At 34.3% G+C, this 24,515-nt stretch overlaps 1 protein-coding gene across 10 annotated transcripts in view; it reads right to left on the bottom strand.

Moving 5' to 3' along the window:
* Positions 1-24,515, bottom strand: part of IDE (insulin degrading enzyme) — a 55,395-nt gene that overhangs the window by 3,472 nt on the left and 27,408 nt on the right. For 4 of the 10 annotated variants that reach the window (XM_032445423.2, XM_015866932.3, XM_085554540.1 and 1 more), the window contains 13 exons: positions 21,046-21,148; positions 20,325-20,447; positions 18,114-18,196; positions 14,578-14,722; positions 11,818-11,928; positions 10,204-10,324; positions 8,453-8,544; positions 7,536-7,647; positions 6,322-6,489; positions 4,181-4,453; positions 1,982-2,043; positions 1,166-1,238; positions 440-507 (listed from right to left, as the gene is read on the bottom strand). In XM_032445423.2, coding sequence (XP_032301314.1) covers positions 440-507; positions 1,166-1,238; positions 1,982-2,043; positions 4,181-4,453; positions 6,322-6,489; positions 7,536-7,647; positions 8,453-8,544; positions 10,204-10,324; positions 11,818-11,928; positions 14,578-14,722; positions 18,114-18,196; positions 20,325-20,447; positions 21,046-21,148 — 1,534 coding nt within the window. Of the gene's footprint in view, positions 1-439; positions 508-1,165; positions 1,239-1,981; positions 2,044-4,180; positions 4,454-6,321; positions 6,490-7,535; positions 7,648-8,452; positions 8,545-10,203; positions 10,325-11,817; positions 11,929-13,887; positions 14,033-14,577; positions 14,723-18,113; positions 18,197-19,483; positions 19,603-20,324; positions 20,448-21,045; positions 21,149-24,515 lie in introns of those variants that run through there. The other 6 variants (XM_085554539.1, XM_015866934.3, XR_014948686.1 and 3 more) reach the window with 4 other exon arrangements.

The following is a 24,515-nucleotide window of genomic DNA, read 5'->3' as shown; positions in this document are numbered from 1 at the left end:
ACACAAGCTCAGATAATCATAATCTGTATTTTAATCCATAGTGTAGACACTCAGTAGAGCTATCTACTTCTATTAGTTTTCATTTCAACTGAACAGAAGAAACAAAGTTAATAGCACGGACTGTTTAAAAAAAAAAACTATAGAAGCCTGTTATTAAAGGTAACCGTGCACACGTAAAAAAGAAAGAAAAAAAAAGAAAGAAAGAAAGAAAGAAAGAAAGAAAGAAAGAAAGAAAGAAAGAAAGAAAGAAAGAAAGAAAGAAAGAAAGAAAGAAAGAAAGAAAGAAAGAAAGAAAGAAAGAAAGAAAGAAAGAAAGAAAGAAAATCAACCTGCAAAAGTATAAATGTCAAGAAGTTTGTATTCTCTCCCTGTAAACTTATCAAAAAATTCTGCACTTTATTAAAGAAAGACTGGGATTTTAAGTGTTGTTTCTTTTTACCTGTGGTAGTGGTGGTGCTGGTGCCAAGTTCACATCATTTTGGCATGGAAATTCTCCAACAACAGGGCCTATTTAACATCATCAAAATTAATTCAGAACCACAACTCAATCAGTGCCTTTCACATAGCGAATTGGACACATCAAGACATAAAACACAGGACAGTGATTTTCAGGTAACTATAAATAAGATTTTCTGAAGATTTTGTTTTTATACTCATAATTACCTTCAGTAATACAAGCAGATTATTCCTTGATTTTACTTGAGAACACATGCTGAGGCAGTGGTTTTTTGTTTGTCTGGTTTTTTTCCATTCTGGCATTCTTGGAGGGTTATTTTATTTTTGCTTTTTCTTTTAGAGTGCTTGAATAACGAATTAAGGACATTTTTTGATTGTAAGGAAAGCAATCATTTTATTGACAACTGCAAATTCTAACTTTGGGGTTTTAAGCGTGCTTCAAAATATTTTGTTTTGTAAAGAAGTTCTATTTAATGATATTGATATACTTTATGATGGCTGAAGAACTTGTCCACAGATGTCAACTAGAAAATCTGAAGCACGTATGTGAAGAAAATCTAAAGAAGAAATATTTTTTCTTCTTCAAGGCATGTAATCTCCAAAGCTGAATTTTTCTGGAAGTACATTTATATAACATGACAAGAGTATTTTTAACTATGACTTGCTTCAACACAAACTGATTAAATACTATATTCAGCACAGTACTTACAAGAATCCATTTCCCTTGCAAGGACATGTACTGAAACCTTGTGTCTTCTGGGAGCATCAATTGCCAACAACACCTAGAGTAAACAATATCAATTATTACATTTGTGAAAAGTATCAGTCACAGACATATGAACAGAATGTCTAAAAGAATGACATTATTTACATATTAATTTAAGTTCTAATATGAGGGTGAATTTTAAGATGTCCCTTAAAATATTAAAGGCAACCTGTACATTTAATCATTTTAGAATCAAGTTATTTACAAAATTCATGTACTGCCTGGGACTGAAAGCCTTCAAAACAGAAACCCCAGAAGTAACAAATTCAGCTATAAACTACCAAAGTATCAGGAATACCACCTAAAATCCTAGCAAACTTTCAGAAGTAAGTAAGCTTAGTACCCCTGAGCACAGTTATTAATCATAGCAGGACTAGCTCACTAATCTAGACATTTCTACTCTGGAGTACTGGTTAATCATTTACTGAGCATTACTGTAAGTAAAAAAGTATCAGATCCCACAAACACGGCACATGCAAACATGCTGAAGTTATCAAGCTACTGAAATCTCATTTGCTAAGTTTACTTTGCTGCGTATCTTCACTCATGCTACCATACTGTGAAAAACACATTAGGGTTCACTGTGTCATTGAAGTAGCAATCAGTTTAGATCAGTAAGATTGGATCTCTAATACAAATAAAAGATAACGCAAGAATGACCCTGGCCATGAAATGGATAAACATAGATAGATTACAGAAGGGAAACAATTTTGAATGACATCTCTTTCCAAATAGTATTCAGCTACATGACTAACTTACCTTGTAGAACTGTATGATATCATCCTTGGTCAGGGTCTTGAGATACGCAACTTCAATGTTATCTGCACAATAGTAAAAATTAGAACAAGTCTGCAAATCACAGCTGGTCATTAGCACACTAATCCCAAGTATTTATACTTTCCTGTAATTAACTGCAAGTGCTATGCTTTTCATTCTTAACTTAAAAGCTAACACTTGTACCACCAGAAGTGTCAATGGAAGATTGGAAGAAAATTATACTTCAACTAACATCCATTGTGAATGGACTTAATAAAAAAAAAAACAAAAAAAAAAACTGCTTGAAGAATACTGATTGCATTGTATATTATTCAGAAGCTAAAAAAAAAGTATCTACTTTTCTGTCATCTCCAAATCAGGGTTATGTATTTCTAATGCAGACTGCAGAGTTTTTATTAACAATTAGGAAAGATGGCATGATTTTTTTTCAAATACACATGAAGAACAGTGACAGCCTACATCATATTTCTTAAGGAACAATCACCTTTCAGATATTTGATGGTACGTGCATCTCAGTAGCTACATCAGATTACATAAAATCAGTTGTAATAAACTAATAATTTAATATCACTCGAAGATGAGAGTTTTTACTGTAGGTATGCTTACATTTGCTAGGATTTGCAGATAGGTCAAGAAAGAAATGTGTGTAAAAGAATACGCAGCTAATAAGTTGGTAAAGCACGCTGAAAGAAGTTCAGATGAAGTTCTAAAGGGAGGTAATTAAAATATCATCAAAACACGATGATGACAGAATATTCTAAAATCTCATGTAAAACAGTAGAAGTAATAATGATGTTAAAACCTAAAAAACTTTTTCACTTCTTAAGGCTGGAATACGCATTTCTGATTTGACAAATCTAGTCACTTGAGAAGCACTTAATGAAATCAAATCCCCAGCGGGCAGAAGGGAATTAAAGATATAAAACTCAAGAGGAATAGTAAGTTTAGTGGAATTTAGATGTGAAAGATATAGCTCCAGTTAGCAGTAAGAAATTCTAGAGAGAGAAGATGAATCCAAGTAGGATAAAAACAGCAAGACTTAAAGCAGAGAAAAAAAATGAATTATTTCATCAGATACAAAATGTACTCAAAGGGTTTAAGTTTTCAGTTCTTAGACTCAGCCATGAAATCTTGTCAGTATATCATTCTCTCAAAACCAAGCCAGACAACAACTTGAAATGTTTCATTATTACAACAGTTCAGTTGGTCTACAAAAAAAGACTACTTGCTATGAAAGGCTGACACTCCACATTTAAAGCAAAAGAGAAAGTCACGATACAGAGTGAGTCTTATGTAGGCAGCATATTATGCATTGGAGATGGAAAATTATAGCTTTAAATAAGAGTTGAGACACGAAAATGTGACGAAAGAAAGTCTGATCTACATCTAAATCTGTAGGTTGTGTTTTTTTTAAGTTAAGAAACTAAAATCATTTAAGTGTTGATTTTTCTTTCTTCATAGAAGACATTTTAGCAAGTATATAGTGAAAAAAACCAAAAACTAGATTTAAAACTCCTATCCATTACCTTTTTCAGTAAGAACAGCAAGAGCTGGATTTCAATCAACCTTGTAGAAGCTTATAACCATCCAAGCTCTGTGGCTTAAAAAAAATAATTCATGCTTCTACCATGCCTACTCGAAGATGAGACAGGTCGTGTGTTGGCAAGGAAGACTGTTGCTGCCACTGTCAATGATTTCGTCTCACTCTCACAACGCAGATGCACAATGCAAATAAGATTTGTATTAATGTCTACACTGCCAGGAATGTCAAAGTGCATTTGAAGGCATCTCAGTCAAATACTAGGCACAGATGTAATACAGGTGTTTGAACATCACAGAAAGAAATTGAAGCTTATACAAAATCAACACTTGCATTCAAACCACTTCCAATCCTTGACCTACTCCTCATCTCACAGAGGATTAAAAGAAAGAACAGAAAGTCAATGAAATACTTGTTGTTTCCATCATATAGTAAACATCAGGGAGCAGGATTATCCTCTATTACTAAAGGCTCTACTGATGTGAGAGCATAGGCTGCACAAATGAGGCACTTTCCTCAGGTCATAATCAAGAAATGTAACCTACAGGACTGAAATCACAAAAAATAAAGAAATTAAGCAAAGACTAGAAATGGATCTAAACTACAGCATTGAAATTTAAGGGAATTATAATCTTTCTTACCTCTGTCAAAGTTATACTGCTGAGAAATTATTTCTCCCCAGTATTTAGCACACTCTGCAGACAGCTTCTTTGGTTTGTCTAGACGACGAATTGCTAAAGCTTGGATGTGTTTTTGGAAGGCCTCTTCTGTCATATCTTCTATACATTTCTCCATAGTCTTTAAGAATGCTTCAACTCTGCTTTCTAAATAATGTGGTGGCTTTTCTGATTGGATAATAAATCGCAGACCCTGTATGCCGTTCGCCCGACGTGGACCACTGAACACAATGTAACCTTAGCAAAACAAGAATAGTAACAGATTTAAACAAGTCCCTTGTTCAAGCATTAAGTATGTATGCCAAACATGGTAGTTTTGATAGGGATGTGAAAGAAATGAAACAGACTAACAAAGAGCAAAAGAAATTTTGTCATCGGTATTGGGTAATCAAGTTGTTCTATAGTGCTTAAATGGACTCAACAACAGGAACTTACTATTTTTCCATAAAGTCTAATCTGAATTCACTTTGCACTATTTCTTGTATCTTAACAACTCGATAGAAAGAAACTATTCCTCTTATTTCTACTTGTAGCTTTAGCTTATGTTCCTTAGGAAAGGCTCAGACAAGTTTTACTCCAGTTCTTGTAATAAATCTGTCACATTTCAGTAGTCCTATAGATATTGTTTTATACCTCTCAAATAATTCCTTGATTCTGTGTGTCAAAACTGGACATCCTTATCTGAAGAGCACAGAAATACTGTGAATCTTGAAAGCTCTTTTTTTTTTTTTTTTAATCTTTCCCAGTGTTTCTTTTAGAGAGCAGCTTGACACTGCTCATGTATGTTCTGCATCTGATCCACGGTAACCGAGTGATTGTTTTCTACTGGCTACCTAGCCAGTTGTTTTCAATCTTGTGTCTGAGCTGTTGATTATTCTTGCCAAATGTTCCCATCAAATTGCATCTTATCTGTATTCAAGCCATGTTTCCAAAATGTCAAACTAAGTTTGAATTCTCATTCTGTCTTCCCACACACTTGCCTCTTCTCCCATCTTAGTAATCTGAAGATTTAGTAAGCCTAAACTCTTCTATCATCAAGAGCATTTTAAATACTATGTAACACTGGATGACAATAGAGAACCATTCTTACTAATTTTCTGATCACGACCTTCCATCCAAACGTGAAGCTTCTTCAATTTAGGTGCTCTCTCTAGCTTGTTTGAGAATGTTACACATCTGTCATACTATGAAGATGAGACCCATAACAGCACCATTACCAGCCGGTTAAACCATTTGGGTCCTGCCCTATTTTCAAGAGATGTCTAGATTGATATGATGTGGGTGACTCTTCTAGCAGCTCACAAGAAGTCTCATCTTGCCTGATCTCCCTGGTAATTCATAACACTGTAATGGTACTGATGTTCCTTTTCCATTCAGTCATTATACTGAAACATCCCTCTGCCTCTCACCTTTGAAAAATAACAAATAAAAAACTAAAACAAACAAACAAACCAAAACAAAACAACCCTAAAGACCTGATGTCTTTAAAACCTACTTATTAATATTTCAGTCCTGCAAACTGTTATGCATGTCCTTGTCGTTCTGTGTTATGGAAGAGCCTGACTAGTATTCAGTCTTACTGATTCAGGTAATGACTGTTTATTCTTCGTAGTGGACAGCTGTATTCTTAACATGCCTGAAGTGCATTTAGGACTTCATTCGTATTGCAGCTTACCATTACCCATGCAGCTGTATTCTTGAGCTAGAGGTTGTAAATCCTCAGACACACTTGGAAATAGGATCAGAAGCAGAAAAGACTAAATTGCTGCTGATTCTTTAACAAAATCTAAAATTTAGGAATTGATCTTTTCTCCTTCTGGTAAAAAAATTAAATCTGCACAGTTGTTCTGTTGTTGATTTTAAACTAGGGATGATTTCAGATATTTAAGACTTATCTTAAGAATTAGGCTTGCTTATTCTCAGTTTAGAATGTGTGAACAGTAACATTCCCTTGAGTCATCGCAGTTGAAATGATTTGCATTTACCATGTGTCCTTTAAATGGCATTCACTGAACAGGGAAAAAACACCTCATCATGTTTCATGCAAGTGCGTGAATATGCTCGCCTGGGTCTATCCAGACAATAATCACTATGGGAATACTTACCTAATTGCTCCTTAGTGCGCAGGGTATTGAAGCATGGTTCTGAGATAATTTGACAAAAGAGCTCCAAAAACATATTCTCAGAAGTGCTCTGCATATCTGTCTGGTAATATATTTCAATGCCACAATTGTTATGTACTTCATTTCTCTGTTGATACACAAACCATCCCTCTAAAAGAGGAAGATAAAACAGTTAGATCACAGTAAACAGCTACTGTTTACTTAAAAAGCATGTTTTTTTTTTTTATTGTCCAGTATTAAAAATGGTCTATCATTTGTGGAATCCAATTAAAATAAATGGTTTAGGAGTTTTAAAGCAGAATTTCCACTAACAGATCATGCACATCTTTTGAGAAACAGGCAAAGAAAAGACTATCTTAATACATCAATATAATGTAGCTTGAACACATCAGAAAGTAGCTTGAAGCTTGCTGCTTCTCAAGCAAGTATTTTTGGAACTGGAGTTCCAAAACTGCACTACCTTGAATGTAGTTTCTAAAGACAAACTTCATAAATGTTTTGTGAACATTAAAAATAATTACATATTTAATAACAACCATTTCCTTCAGTTATATGGTGGTTTCCACAGGCTGCTGATCAGCTATGGGTAATTGACTTTGGCTGCATAGCCAAAACTGTCATCATTCCTGTATAGCTCCCAAGAATTCCTTGAAGCTCATCTCTTAAATGTAACATCTTCCACACAAAGGAGGTAAAATCATAAAAGCACTAAGACCAAAAGAAAATATATCAGAAATAAAGAATATATACTTGTGTAAAGCTTTTATTTTTCTGAATAAGTAAGTGTTTTTTGGACAATCCTTCACTGAATGTTCAATTAATTCCTAAAAGTGGTCAAACAATGATGCTGACTCAGATATGTACATTGCATGTATTAGACAGTGTGAGAGAGAAATCTTATTTCCATAAAGCATACAGAGTGAATTAGGACTGAAGGTCAACTTATGCACATGGATTAATAATCAAATCAAATAAACCAGAAAAAAAAAATATATATACATTTGAGTATAACTTTACTTGCATAACAAAACCACATCCTAATTTACTACATCTGCAGTTTAAAATAATTTGAAATTAATCTGGTTTTGAAACAAACTCCAAGCAACAGAGTATTATTCATCTTAAAACACCATTAGCAGACCAACAGCCTTGATTTTATGTGCATCAAAAATTTCTAAGTAAATCATTTAACTTACTGTCAGGAAGTTGCACTTCTCTGTATCTCACAAGCTGACTGGGAAGGAGTGGTTTTGTATGAGCGTGCTCAATAAGAGTGTCCTCAACCATTTGCATAATTCCTAGTGCAGCCTTGAAGAAAAAACACAAGAACTGACTTCCATATACAAGTGTGTAAAAATCAGGAAGGAAAAAAAAGCTCTATTTTTTTCCCCTCATTATTAACCAAATGCTACCTGCATTCAGCAGTCACTAGCAGTGCTTTTAACGTCTCCTGTTGGTGAAACATCATAGAGCTATTGAAACATCTTATGAGAAATACCGCTGTGCCAGCCTTCCAAGGATAGAATGTAAATATGTGTATGTTTTACATACAAGAAAGGTATCGGGTGTTGGTTTTGTACATACGTTCAAATATTTGGTTAAATTTCCTATACAAGTACAACTGTAACTATTTTTGTTGAAGATAAAACAAACATTTTCTGTTTTTTACTCCCAAAGACATAACATGGTTATTTTCCATGGGCTAACATTGCTCATGGAAATGCTTTGTACAAAGCAATTCATTTAGCAGAATCATGGATTCTTGAAGCTTTGTTAGTTAGCCTGGTACTTATAAATGGAATAGCAGGATCTATAGTACATCATTCTTTATGCAGCTTGATCACATTACAGAAATAACATCCAACACAGACTTCAAAATAAGCTGTTTTTTATTAAATTTCCAAGAGCAATACAAGGGCAGTACTCAGCCTAATAATTCTGAAGTGGAAAAAATGACACCATGATAGTCCCATAAAGATAAAAAGTACAAAATCAAATTATGTAATCATATTTGACAAAGCTGCTTTAAGGTCTGAGAAAGTTAAACTAGCCTTTCATTTTTAATGCTACTTTTAAATAAAAACTGTGCTCTTAAAGAAAGTATCACACCAACCTGTTTTGTTATATTGCCATGGAGAAGAGCTTCAATGTGTAACCGTGACAACAGTTGAGATATAAAGGCCTTGAGGCGGGGAAGAGTGACATCTAGAATGGATATTAGGACAGTTAAATCAATTACATGCATTTTTACATTAAGAAGTTACCTAACTCATTACTAGGTGTAGTATATTTCTTAGAGGAGCAAAAAGTCACTGCCATAAAAAAAAAACAACAAACAACTGAATCTCTGCTTATAAATGCAACACTGGAAAGCTTCTACATCTAAATAGCAGTGCTCATCATATGGCTTGCTTTGCTTAGAATTCACATATTGTCTGACCCAGATTCCAAAAAGAGAAGGGAAAAAAAGAGCCTTCTGAAGTCTTCTTTCCAATCATTCCAAGAAAACATTCATTCTCCAGAGAAAATAATAGCAATCATTTAGGTGATGTTGCAAAATAAAGCCTAAGCTATTAACTAAACAAGAAAAATGTAATTTATAATGTTTGATAAACACACTGTACGTTTACCATCTTGATAAAAAAATGACCAACTGAAACAGTGTTTTGATGCTATCCTTGCAATAAATAATACACAAGAAAAATATTTTTGCAATATATCCCAGAGTACACACACACACGTTTTATGTTAGCCTACCTTTGTTTTCATATATAAATCAAAATACATCAACATACAGAATCAGCGGAATAAGAGAGAGAGGATTGGATGAGTGGATGAGATGTTCTTCCTAAAGTCCACAAATACATTGTTAATTCCCCAATTCTACATGAACCCCTGCTCCTTTTTATCTTAAATGTGCATAACAAAACCTTCAAAAAAGCAATTGGTCCTTTTATTTTTGCATAATCCTAATCTTTACTTGCACTCCAAATAAGTAGTTCTATAGACAAAAAAAAAAAAAAAAGATGAGTTGCTTTGAAGGAAAGAGGATGTCAGGAAAATAAAATTACACATCATTCCCTGTATTTCAAGCATATCTCCTGCAGTGCTAAACAGACATCATTCCAGTCCAGCATTCCATTTTTAACCACTCTTATGCTGAATCGAGTAAAATCAATTTTTATAAAGATGACTTAGAAAAGGAACAGAACATTTGTTTGGCTTTGAAATTCAGCAGTCATTAGGCTGAACTCACTGCCATGAAAACTGGCATCAGCTTTCACATGGACTTCACAATCTCTAAGGTGCCTGCAATCATTCAAGAGACCATACAGCTAAACATCTGCATTTCTATCTTGGAGCAATGCTGTGGAAAAAATCATGCACCTCTGCGCAGCTGGCTTCAGGCATCTATTGAAGCAATGTCAAGCATTAGAACTTCAGACAGAATGTGCGAGTCTGATAAGAATGTGTATTCTGAATCCACCTCCTCAAATAAATACCAAAGCCAGATGTTCTTCTTGAAAACAGCATCTCAGTGTATTTCGAGGAGGTATTACAAAATATTTTGCAAACAAGCCCAGTAATGGCCTTTTGTTATGACACAATAAGATATAGGTAAGGGTTATTCAGCTAATATTAAAATCACACAGGCTCACATCCACAAAGTCAGTGGGGTACCTTAGCATTTGCAAGAAGCTGCATCAGATTAATGGCAGAGTAAGATCAAACTGAGTTTGTACCTTTGCACAGCCATTTGCATGACCTATTCAACATTCCAGAAACTGGAGGGCATCTTCCATAAGAGAAAAAAAAATTAAAAACAACAACAAAAAAACACCTCTAAAATTGGAAGAACATTACCATCAAGAGCTTCCTTCAATTCATCTTTGGTCCAAGCAACTTCTGTCATCAGGAGTCGAAGATAATACATTGCATGCTGGTGAGGCTGTTCAGCCCTGAAGTTGTTAAGTGATCTCATGTACTGAAACAAAACAATTATAAATTCAAATTAACGAGCTCCAGTCCTACACATGAAATATCAACTCTGTACTCCCAACTTTGTGCATCACCAAATAAGTACTTTTTGAATGCCAACAGCTTTCTTTTGCCTGTTAGAGTGGTTTTAAAATTGGTTTAAGTCATTTTAGTAATAAGGTAATATCATGAGGCTACAGATTAAGCAGTTGTTATAAACATTGCTTATGGTACAATTAAACCAAACTTCTCCATCAAATTAATGGCTGCAAGTTGAATTGTTGTAGACTAATCCTAAATAAACACCAAGATGAAGTTGATGTAAGTAGGAACTACACATTCTATGATTTAAAAACAAAAAACAAAAAAAACTGACTAGGAGACAAGGTTTTTTTCTAACCATTCCAGCCGAGGGAAAATGCAGATTCATCTGAGAAATTCATTGCATTCTTAGCTTAGATAAAAGCATTATAAGAGAATAATCAGCGAGTCCACTCCAAAGGAATTTTCCCAGTACACTTGCACCTTTGCAAAACAAACAAAACCTTTTTTCTCCATAAGAAGAATTGCAAGAAGAAACTAATAGTTTCAGCAAGTTGAAAATCAGAGATGCTAATTAGCACATCATATCCATTACAGGAGAAAAGTAGCTCATGTCAGATCACCTGGGTGAGAAAGAGCAACTGTTAAGTTAGTGAGGATCCATCCCTTTCTGCTCCAAACAGAAAAAAAAATCTGTTGCCTATCTAATCTGTCGTTATTTTATACAAATCATACAATGAAGTCTACAAAACATGCATAAATACAGACATATAGCTTAAGTGAACTGTAAAGACAGAGAGAAACAACTCGAACTAAAAGAAAATCACCCCAAACAGATCACTCTCAGACCCAGTTTGTTTGTTGTTGTTGGGAGTGGACTCGTTTTAGCTTTACATTTGTCATACCAGTTAAAACCTTCTAATTTATATTCAAATGTACAGAGATTAGTCATTAAATTTAGGAAGATCAGTTTCCAGAAGACAACATGTATTTAAACAACTGATTACTTTTGCACTAAATGGTCTTGAGCCAGGAGCAGAGCTCCTCTTCACCTCTAGGGAGAAGAAATATTGCAGATCTTCTCAACACCTCCCCTCCCCCCTTCATCCTATGTCAAGATCAAATTGGAGACTTTCTAAATTGTAAAACAATACATGATTATTTTATTTTTTTTCTCCTTATTGATTTCTACTCTTATCAAAGCAAGCTGCAATCTCTTAGTAAACTGCAAGGAAGACTGACTGGAAGTAGATTCAAGAGCTATTTTAACTTAAGAATGTAATACAGATACAATGGGAAACTTGCAGATACAAAAAAAACCAAAAAAAAAACCAAAAAGCTTCCAGAGTCCCAGTCAGACAAAATTTAACTTGGACTAGATGGATAATTAACCCTCAAGATTACACTTCAAGTCAAATGTTAAATTATTCTAAGGTGTAAATTTTTCATGTATCTTACCGCTTCCTTGATAATTTCAAATCTTTTTTCATCGATCTCAAAAGTAGCCATTTTCTCAATGATCTTCTTGAGCAAGATATGCTGCTTGTCATTATAACCTTTCACAGAGAGCTATGGAAAAAATGCATAATTAGCTTTAAATGCATAATATAAAAAAGAAAACAACTACTGAATTTCACATGACTCAATGAACAACAAAATTTTGTGTATTTGTGCAAGAGTTATGAATGCAGAGAATCCATGTAAAACTAGATGACGTAACCAAGTTGTTCTCAAAATAAAGATCCTTAGCATTTATAAGTATTGAATTCAGTTAGTAAACAACAAGCTCAGAGTACTGAAGTGGTTTTACTCCAGGTTTAGCATGCCAGTAAAGAAGTTAGATTCACAGCCTTCTGCAATTGTCCCCAGTCTACATTTAATCCTGTTTCATGTTTATAGTTTTGAGCAACAAGACATTTTATGTAAGTAGAATTAAGCAGTAGTCCTAGAAAGGAGGTACTGCCAAGGACTATGCCATTTATAATAAAAAAACAGTGCTGAGCTATAGATCTGATCATAGAAATTTTCTGAAAAGCATAAATGAAGTAAGTTAGGTCATTACAATACAAAAATAAAACACAAATTACTGTGTGATTCCATCAAGGCAAAGCAAGTTTTGCCCAGTGAAAAGGGCTTTAGAAGACCTTGCAGGTAAAAAAGAAAAAAAAAGAAGAAAAAAAAAAAAAAGGACATCAAGATTTGGTATGTAGGAAAGATAGTCTAATTAGTACTGCATTATTATTAGGGTAAAACTAAACAACATGCAGGTCAATTCCTGCTTTCCAGTAGGAAAAAGCTTTTCTTCTGCAGTTGCAGAAACGCGTGTAATATGAAGAAAAAGCTATCATAAATGGATTTACAGCAAGAGGTTGACATCCTAGATTAGCATGACGACTCTGTTTTATAAAAATAATGCTGATTATTCTCAGTAGCCTGTAACCTTGCTTAAAGTTACCAACACAGTACAGATACACATATTGAATACAAAGACCTCTCGTGATATAAAAATAATACTGGAAATTTCCCTGTATCAAAATGGAGTTGCTGATTTTAGTGTTTTAAAATTTAAAATAATAATAATTAAAAAAAATTACAGAAGGAGAATAAAAAGTCCCTGTCCAAAATAAATAAATAAAACTCACATTTAAACTAACTGTATAATTCCAAACAGTGACTAAAAATGAAGAAAGATCAACACACACACCCGACCATGAAGCATCAGCAAGCTTTGAGACAGAACAGATAATCATGTTTGAAGTTCAAGTGAATGCTACCAGGAAATGAGATATTAGATTTGTGTTGGCTAAAAAAAGAAATTGCAGGGATAAAAACACAGTGCTTTTTTCATACAGAAAATACAAGGACAATATACTCTCTTACAAAGACGATTTTGAAAATAATATAAGAAATTTCAAAATAAATCTTGTTATGTAACGATGGCCAACAAAAGCACTTAATAGAACTTCAAGGGAGACTATTTAAACCTCCTTCCATAAATCTCAGAGGTGAAGATAAGTAAGAAATAACCACTTATCAGATCATCATTATTTCTCAAGTAAATATAGTCAGCACTTGAAAATACCTTATAAAACATATAATAAATTGTGTACTAAAGCAAAGCCTAAAATGTCCAGCACTGAATTCTAATGAGCACATGCGCCATCCATTTCACTGCAGCAGAATTAGAGGATTATGACAAAATCTGAAGAGCTAAGGCTCATTCAGAAACTTTAATCTTTTCATATAGAAACTAGCAATAGTATTCTCAAGATTACCATGCAAGCAAGTAAAATGTGAACTAGAATGCAACAGCTGCACTGCACACGTGTTCACAAGACACTGCAATCTCAAAGAGGTCATTCAGCACTGATTAAAATGCATTGTTTTGCTTTGCCTTTAATTCTTCATATATATGCCAGGGAAAAAAACATTAACCATCTCATTTAGAAACGCAGAAGTTAAATGTTTTCTCCAAGCTCAACAATTCACAAGCTGTTTCATTTCCTCCTGTGTTTCTTTCTTACTTACAAGTATTGCATTCATTCCTGATGCAATGCCATAGACCAAACCTGAGAGGCGTGCTGCATATGTATACTCTTTTAAATCATCCTTCAACAACCTGATAAACAGGTATGTCATGTTGCAATGGAGAGGATCAGCATAAATGTAGCGACTAACAAAAAGAAAAACAAAAGAAATGCTTTGATACCTCAAGCAGTGACAAAGTAATGGATGAAGAAACATGACTGAAGAGTATGTATATGCAGCCTCATGACCAGTAGTTCTCGAAAAGAAAAGCTGAAGTGTATCACTTATATAATAGCATGAAAAGGGGGGTCTTCTACCCCATCAGTCAGAAAGTTTTTAAGAGATATCTGGCAAACTGAAAATAAAAATATAAGCTTGCATTAGGTTGGTTTTTACTTTCTTTTAGATGGAGGAAGAAATCTTACAACTAATGTATTTCATGAATGACAAAAAAAAGAAAATTTGCTTAATATGAATGGAAAGATTGTCGTAGACTTTGAACAAAATTCAACTTAAAATTCAAATCAAAGAAAAGATGGTTGATAATTAAGATCAAAAGGAGTAACAGCCTTAGACCCACAATGGAAAAGCTGTTTTTAAATAAAAGTTCTTCCACCAAATCAATATCAAAATGTTGATGAGTGGAAGTAGTTTTAGGTCTCTAATCTCTTCCTTGATTTGGGTACTTACATACATCCCATAGATGGTATTTTGGAGATCATAGTTCAAGCCAGCTAGTTCTGCTGCATATGCATACTCGTTGAGGGAGTCTTTGAGTAGTTCAAGGTATAAATAGGCCATGTTACAATGCAAGGGATCCACGTAAGCAAATGGGCTGGAAGAAAGTGTTGAAAGTAAAACATGCAGTTTAAAATTACTTCTCATTTTCTTTTGGCCCTTTTAAATTTGATCTGAAGGAAGTGATATTTACTGCAAATATGCTGAGGGATCCCATTACGAAGGTTTCCTATTTTGAAGCCAAATATCAATATGCCTGAAAATAACTACTTAGCTCACTTAGTGATGCTAAATACCTTGAAGATTACAGAAATATTCTTCTACATGGGCTGATAAATCAAGATATGTTATATTTATTTTGCTGCACGTCAGAACTCACCACGAGTAAAATAAACACTGTCTGAATGAATGTTATTATTTAACAGATCAAAATGAAAACCTACATACTGAACATTAATTTGTTTAATGCTTTTAATATTAACACTTTTAGCAGAAAACAAACCGGTTATTACAGAAATTAGCAATTTGCAGTACTCAAGAAAGAAGTTTTGCATACCCACTTTTACATCACTGTAATTCTTTGTGACATTTTATTAATATCAACAGCCATACAAATCTACTTTTGATTTGAATCTGATCACATATACACTACTGTTACACATTTCTCAAAAAGAAATGCAACTCAAAGACTCAAATCATATTTAAACGGTACTGATGCTTGTTAAATACCCGAGGTGTCTAAAGATTTGCAAAGTCAATACAACTTATTAGTTGGGTGTTTTTTTCTTAAGCTTCTTAAGTACATGTAAATTCATTACCAAGTTACCAAAAATAACCTGCAGTATCAAAACCCAATTGCTGTCAGGACTGGGTGTTTGTAATACACCAGTATGACCAAAATAAAGCAAAGACAAATTACATCACCAGCACTGTACCTGCTGATAACTTTAAGATGCAGGCTACACTGTTTTACTAATACTGTTTTAATTATTCGGGGTTTGGGTTTCAATAACTGAAGTAAATGTCAGTAGAAAAACAGGACTCTTTTATTTGCTTTCTCCCTAAAATAAGTTTTTCAAACTGAGCAATTTTTCTGTGCCCAATGATGCCAATCCAATTAATACAGGGGCTATTTTATTTATTTTTTTTTTAGTTTTTTGTTTGTTCGTTTGTTTTAATTAAGACTGAATTCAAAGCAAGACATAGGATAATCCTATGTTATATCCCCCTACAAACTCATTATAATCTTTTCTATTAGTTGGCTACGGCCAACAGGGAAATTAAAAATCAATGAGGACTACTAAATAGTTAGTTGTTCAGAGAAAAATAACAGAAAACAATTATAACAATTATAGTAGTTGTTTTCTATTACTGATAACTTCGTAAATAAATGCTTATTCTTAGTCTACCGACTTCTTTTTTTACTGGACTCCAGGAAGAAAAACCCACAATCAGAGATTGATTGAAAAAAATCTTCAGTCTTTTTCCTGTTTCAACAAGCTGCACGTGACATAACCAGTATCAAGAGTGAAGTGTTGACCATCTTATGAACTACAGGTTTTAATCAAAGGCATTCAAATTACTTAAAATATTTCTTAAACTAGAAGGTAGTACATATGCTTAAGTAGGTCAAATATAATTAGCGTTGTATTTTAACATCATTTCTCATGTTTCAGAGAGATGGATGTGCAACCTTTAGAAGGTTTTCAAAGCACATAACATTGCTTTGCATCTTTGTAAAAAGGGGTACTCATTGAGTTCTCAACTCATAATTCACATGAAAGCAAAAGCTTTTTATCCTCCTTAATCCCACATTGAAGGATTTCACTATTTTGTTTCTTTAATACAAGCCTTGCACAGTGCCCCTACCTTAGGATTTTCAGTTTTCAAACATGGCAGCTTCAAGAGATTCATATATTCAGACAGTCCCTGATGGACTTATACATCTGAGGGAGAAGTCACCCTCATCAACTTTATCTTAACAACAACAACAAAAATCCACACAGCAGTCATGGCTGGAACGTCTGAGTCAGGAATTCTTCCAGTGATCTCAGACGATCAGGGCTGATAGGCAGTAGAAATCTCCCTTGTTTTTCCTACCCTACTGATGCCGTCTGTGGTGCGAGACAAAAGTACAAGTCTATCTGGGAAAAGCTGTCATCATACTCTGCATATGTGCACATACTTACACCCTTGCGTGCTCTCCATAAAATTTGCTACTATCTTTTAATCTGTCAAAAACTGCTTTAGAAATTGAATCCTTCACAGCTCATTTGAAATTTTTTAAAATACATACAAACTCAGCCTCCATCTATAAAATCCTATTTCTATTTAGGATTTTGGCCACACATAGTCCAGTGGAAATCCACCAGGTGTGAACAGAAGTGGCAAAATATTGCATTTCTTGTTTCCTGGATAAAACAGAAGCAGACACAATCTTGATCTTCCGTGTCCTGACACATCAAGGTCAAAACAACCAAAATGTCTGTGCTGTAGTTTGAAAAGTAAAATGAAAGAGGAAATGCCTACACACCCCAGTGCTCCTAGCACTAGTTCTAACACTCCGAAAAAAACCCTCAGTATAAAATTCTGTCAATGTGATGTAGAAAAAAAAAAAAAATTAGCATTACTCAGAACAAGGATTCAGCAGCTCATCTATGAGAATCTATCAGAGCCCATACAATAGCAGCTTCAGCAATATCAGGCCACAGGACGAGAGATTCTGAAATAATTTTCACCTTCTAAAATCCAGCACAGAAATTGCAACACTCTGAGGACAGCAGTAAAGTTGTACATTAAATTCAAAAGTTAGAAATTATTACTCCAAACCATCCAGAGCACCGGGAAGCTCTGTTGTTTTCATGTTAATTAAAAAGAAGGGTAATGCAAGATCAGACTTAACATTAAAGCACTTGACCATGCATATTGAAGCAAGAATCATGCACTCACTGATAATGCAGAGGTGTTCACCCAAACAAATGGTTATTGGTGCAAATTAAACAAAAACCTACAAATGAACACTTCGAATTTCATCCTGGACAGCATTATGCAAGTGAAAACAGAATTCAAATATTATAAAAAATATCAGAATAGAATTTTAGACAGAAAATTATCTTTGAACATTTCTAATTTAGTCATCAGTGCAAAAAAATAACCGTGACTGTTCTTTGAAAGTTGTACTGCAAAACTCCATGCAGGTGTTACTACAGACATATTTTAGGTATAGCAAACAAAATTTCTTCTAAAGCATTGTTAGATAAATCTTTCCTTTTAATACAGATGGAGTGCCTCCAACTGCTTGCTACACAGCTGCTGCATAACTCACACGAGCCTTCCTGCTGTCTCACTCTCACTGCACAGTACACCAAGTCAGGACAACCACTTTAAAGTTACAGTACATGGAAGAGTTTTTATCACCACAATGCAGATTCACAACAAGCAAGACATTTTCCGAGATAATTTTTTGTTAATTATTTAACATTGCATACCTGAAAAATTCAAAGTTGAGACAGGCCTTTGGCAAAAAAAATTTGTCATCTTGCTTGAACCACAGTTTGCTCATAGCAGTGTCCTGTGTCAAGAAAAGAGGTTAAGTCACCTAACTTCTAACTGTAATACATTTAACAATTTTTTTTTTTAAGTCAATTACCTCATAAGTTACTGTTGTCTCCTTAAATTCACACCTTTTCTATGTCAGGTGGCATATACATCCATCACTCCTTATAGAGAATCTCTTAACCATGAAGCACCTCCACATGCAGTAACACAGCCACAGCGCTGTGAACGAGCTTATGGTCATCCTGGGAACAACAGCTCCAGAGCACAAACACTCAAAGAAAACTGCTGCTGCAGACATTAAGATGTGCCATCATGGGGACAGCACCAAGGAGATTACAGCAGCACACTGATGCATGTTTTATACAAGGGGTATAATTGTATATTTAATGCTCCTGGTAAAAATGATTAACTTACAGCACATTGCTTTAAAGTAGCAACGGTAATTTAAAAAAAAAAAAAAAGAAAAGAAACTTTTTATAGAGAGTAGTTAAACTAGACAGAAATTAGAAGATCACCAAAAACATTTAAACTAATCTCACAGCAGAAAAAAAGAATCAGAACCTCCCCTATTCCTTTTTTCTCCCACAAACATTATGAAATACATTGTTCTAGCTTTGTCTCCCCAACATCTTTTCTATAACTGCCACATTCATTAGAAGATTTTTTGTTTGGTTTTTGGTTTTGTGGGTTTCTTTTGCTTGTTTTTGTTTTTTAAGTATAAAAATATTTCTTTGTCATATTTTTGAGCAGATGTTCTTTGCTTGTCAGAGATCGGCCATGGTATTTTCCTTCTCCTTTCTACTTCAAAGAACTAAGTCCCGTACCTTACAGCACAGCACAGAACATTCTACTCATACTAAGCAGCCACATTACAGCTTACCTCTCTGACAAATATTTTTTCTATTAAATGACTATTACTCAATTTAGAACACATATTACATAAACTGACTACAGTACTGGAGACTTGATGCAATAGCATATCTCTACTGATTCAGTTCTTGTAATGATTTGCTATGGGGTCAGACAAATGCCAACGACCAGAGAAGGAAAACAGCACAGACAAACAGCTGGTGACAAAATAAAAGAGATGTAGGCAAAATATATGACATAGCTATTTTATCGGTTACAGAAGATTAAAAACACTCCTCCTCAGAAAGTATTCTAAAGGCAAAGGAAAAAACAACAGCAAATACATTTCTAAAGTAATGAAAGCAAAGCTTTTGTGCAAATCAATTGCCTAGTTGCCACAGAGACACTGAAGGACCATCAAGTTCTGTAGCAAACCAATTAGTGCTACTTACTAGAGCTGGAGTATTTGTCCCTGCTGTGGTTTAGGGTTTCAGTTCAGGAAGAATATTAACATAAGCTCAAAGTCCTCCTCTGTTAATAATAGTGCTTCAAGTTTATGCCTAAAGTGCCCTGTGCAGAACAAATACGTTTTCCTGAAGGATGTCTTTGCACTAAAGTAGACTTATATTAATCCAATGTGCAAAAAGTGTTTCTGAATTAATTTAGTATTCAAACTGAAGCACAACACATGACTGACGAGGCTTTTCCTATTTATCCTCCAACTAAGCCCAGAGCAGAGATGAGCATTATTAGCAAAGACAAGCAAATGCCAGTAGCATGAAGTAGTTCTTTATTTTTCAAATACTGAGATTTGCTGAACAAATCAAGATTATTAAATGATGCTTCCAGGAGAATGAGGAGTTATATTTATTTATGCTTACATCTTTCTGTCTCTCTCCATGCAATTGCAAGCTTCCCTCATGCACAATTACAAACTGAAAGCCTTGTCTGCACCCTCAATTTACTAAACACTGCTCAAAAAATACAAGATGGGCAGTCAACCTTCTGCTGGATAAACAGTTTTAATACTATTTCTATTAAATTTTAACACACTTTCAAAAAGACAATAGAGTTCAAGTTGTTTGAAGATTCTTTTTCATAGGAACCCAAGTAGCCACAATCCAAAGTTTAGTACGAAAGGACTTTCTGTCTAGCAGTACCTAGAAGACATCTATTATTTTAATTATGCTCAGGAATATGATATGTCTTCTATTTTAAACACACACTGCAAACCTAACTGCTAACTTTGCTGTAGGTTAGCAAACAGACATAACAGATACTAATAACCTTACCTTGACAAGGGCAGGGTACTGTGTTGCATCTTTTTCCAATGGCAAAATCTCAAAGTTAGTAGGAATGAACTCATTCTTCATTGGGAGCTTGAATTTCCCATTCAGGTCAGCATTTTGCCATTTCTAGACAAATAGGAAGAATGATGAGGCTAAGAAGAATTTCCGCTTAAAGAATATATATAACATACATATATACTGTATGTATGTATACATGTATTACATGCACTTATTGCTTTTTCTGCTGTAACAGAAGACTGAGGAATACATTTCGTTAGCTTGTATGTAAATACTAGCAAGGTAACAGGAAAAAAACAGAAAAATCCAGGGAACAAGGTAGGCTATCAGTAGGATGAAGTGTTCAGAGGGATGACAGAAGAAAGAAAAAAAACAAACATACTTTTCTGCTACTACAAACTTTAAGTGAAAGTACCACACTAAATGCTTAAGCAAAAAAACTGTAAATCAAGAACATAGGTATGGTCAAGCTAAATGAAGTGACATGTTCCCAAGCAGGAATTTAAATGTAAATAGCAACATAAGATTCTTAGTTCTCATAATGTTAAACAGACTCATTGCATTTTTTTTGGTACTATACACAGAGTGGATTTCAGGTTTGTTTGTTTGTTTTTTAACTTCCCCAAGGGGAAAATTAAGGGAAAACTAAGATTTACCACTGTCTTTCACTTGGAGATAGTGGAATACATTAAATGTTTTAACATGCCTTGATAACTTCATCAGAAATTGCTTCTTGCTTGTATTGTGTTCCATACCAGTCTTCCGTCCGATCAGTTTTTCCTTCAAAAGACTTGGACACTACTGCAACTCTAACAACAAAAAGACAAAGCAAATTTTCATGAATGTGTCTGGTAAAAACTGAGAAATTATTCAGAACACTATTTCTGTTCCATGAATAGAATGTATTTATTCACGGAAATGGCCCCTGGACAATTACAGGACACATTTAGATAGCAATGATAAATACACTGAACTACACACTATAGCTATCAGCAACACTTAGTTTTACCATTTTTTCTTCAAGTGTTACAACCTAGAGTTATACACGACTGCTGCAATCCATTTCTGTTTCTTATGCTCTGTCCTTGCCCCAGAAAACAAGAAAATCGGTCCTTGAGATCTTCTACAGAAGGAATCAAGTGACTAATAGTGTTTTTCATACCACCTTCATCAAAACTCAGGTAAGTGGAAACACTTGACTACAGAAATTTTATTCCAGACCCAGGATTTTAGATTACATTATTGTAGTTCCCACTCATATTCTGATTAAGTTGTTACTTCCCATCATTTTGTATCATCCTCATTTTAAATTGACACCTGTTTTGTTTGTTTATGAAGATCAAGTCAACATATTCTACAATCAGTACTACAGGATTACACTGTTAGAAACCCAGAGAATTAAAGTCCAGAATAAAGAAAACTGTAAGGTATTTTTTCCTATAGTCTTCAAAATAGGTACCAATGATACAATCCTTGAATTCTTTTAGTCAGCCTACAACAACATGAAAGAACACTTAACAGAAATACGTAGAATTCTGAGATGGCCAGAAAGAGGTAGCACAATTAGCTCCTCATACATTTAGTGATCACTAGATGCTGGATTGTACAGTAACAAACTTTGTCAAATGTTGTGCAGATGGCTAAAACACATGTTAAAGCATCAAAACATACACAATACAAGTGTTCTTTAATAGCACAATATCCTCAGGCTAGGAACATTCTGTTGCATATTTTTAACGAGTATGGCAAAGAAGGGCAGAAATCAAACAGGCATATGGACATATCTCAAGCTACAGTACTTTATAAATTTTCTACTGGAGAACAGCTCTGGGATAAATTTTGCAATACACTAAAAAGTTTAAATACGTGGAATATTAATACTGTAAATGTTTATCTCCTTATCCCTTCTTAATCGTCTAATGCATATATGTAGATGATGACAGCGGGTAAAAAGTCACTAGACAATAGCTAACATTAGATACACTTAAATGAGAAATGCATCTCATAATGACATGGGATTTAAAGAATTCAAAGACATTCTCTAGCAATAGATCCAAGAACGGAAGCAGGACTTGTGCTGCTTATTTAGAAGCAGACACACTAAACAGCAGTAATCAAATCTCATGTTTCAGTGATACAGATAATTACCTGAGGGCAGCCACATGATTAGCATGAGTATGTGAACAGACACAAATACAGAACATTCCCTGCTTTTCTTCAACACTCCTGAGATGTCCAAACCTGAACATTCATCTTAACAGGATGTATTTAATCTCTCATTGTAAATAGCAATAGAATTGGTTACCATTTTTATTGCAACTTCATATTATGACAGTTTCTTAAGCATTTGCATGTTCTATCTTTCCTTTTAGTTGGCATTGTTTCTTTTTTATAAACACTCAGCAAAGAGCTAAGTCCTTCAGTTCCAGAGAATATTTACTCCTGCAGAATAGCAGACACCATCTCAGTGAACAAGGTGAAATCCATTACAGAGATAGGTGTTTACATAAAAATGAGCTATAGGAATATCCTAGGTTTTGCATTTTAACTTGGACAGCTGGTGAGCAAAAGCTGTAGCCCCTACAGATGAAGTTGCTAAGAGACTGTAAAAAACAAAACATCCATTAAAATTTCAGAGCTACCTACCAGGCCTTTTCTCCCACCCTAAAATGCAAACAAAGCTAAAAGATCAGGACAGGAAAAAGGGAGAAAGCACCACCACAGGTAGAAATACAATGCTGTGCAGTTACTTAAATGTATCACGATGCATCTTTGAAGTTCCCAATCACTCCTTTTCATTCCTGTGATGTGGCAAAGGTGTTGAACAATGAACATCACATGGCTTAAGACAGTGCTGAAGTTCACCAGAAATGTAAGATAGGCAACCTTTAGATTAAGTATATTATCATCAGCTCATAATAAACAAGTTCAATCAGAATTCTGAGCCACTCATGAAAAAGGAAGGCAGTTGAATATACAACGCAATTTCCTTTTCTGTGTACTTCCTTGAACATGCGATCAATTGTAGTTCATAGTTACTCAGCCACATGCAGTGTCTCTACAACCACAATAGTTCATGATGGAAAATAAGTGAACATATGATTTTCAGAACATTTCATCAAATACAATGCAAGCCAGAAAACAAAAAACCCTGACATATATACAGTATTTTTAACTTGTTTATCAGCAGGGGTGAATATGAGAAACTATGCTGAAACAACTGCTTGTTCACTGTAAAATTCAGGCATCTAGAAATTTCTCTATCAACATTTTTGGTATTCACTTTATTTTTCTTCGCTCTAGCATTCTGCTAGTGCTGCTCTTCAGATAACAAGAAAGAAAAAGGGACCATATATGATCCAGAGGAAAAGTTCTTTAGTTGCTTAACCTGATGAGTCAGTAACTTCTTAACTTTTAATAAGAGCATTTATACTGCAGATGATGAGGAAAAAAACGTATTGGAAACAACAAGAAAATTATCTTTTTCAGCTAAGATTGTGACACATGCCTTATCTTCACAGATGGCTGGCAAAACCCAACAGAGTTTGAACAAGTAAAAATTATACTTGGTTCTTAAAAAGGTTTCTCTCTTGGGGAAATTAAGCTACTAAATGCATCAAGTAGTGTGTGGGGGCAGAGGGAGAATATAAAAATTTCCTGTTATGGCTCAATCAAACAGAAGAGCATATGGATACTTGCTACCATCTGTGAGTATGGTTATCTTTCCACACTTTTTAAAAACTCAACTTGTTAAGAAAATAACATGGTCAAAAATCTAAACTTTATTTTTTTCAAAGTGATTAAACAGTTGTCAATTGAACTGTGAACATCGTTACCACCATTTAGATATGCCAAGAAAAGTCCTTAATGTAGGTAAATTCCAAAAATATTATGAAAAGCAAATGATAAATCCATTACACGAAGCAGTGTGTCAAACCAAGGAAAACTTCACCGCTGCAAGACAATTTATACGAAGAAAAAATTCTAATAAGAACTAGAATTCAAATTTGCATGGAAATTCTGGTTAAGCTTTAAGAGTAGATGTGTTACGTATTCCACATTACTTAGTTAAAGCGGTCTTCACATTACAGTAGGCCTTGGTATCTAATTTTCCGGAATTTGGATGAACACGAAAATACATTCAAAATAGTAGTAATTAATACAACAGAAAAGGAA

The sequence above is a fragment of the Coturnix japonica genome, chromosome 8, assembly GCF_054131305.1.
Source record: "Coturnix japonica strain WE chromosome 8, WE-NBRP24, whole genome shotgun sequence".
Taxonomy (NCBI): domain Eukaryota; kingdom Metazoa; phylum Chordata; class Aves; order Galliformes; family Phasianidae; genus Coturnix; species Coturnix japonica.
Note: the sequence above shows the minus strand (reverse complement) of the source record. Positions and strands in the feature narration are given on the sequence as shown.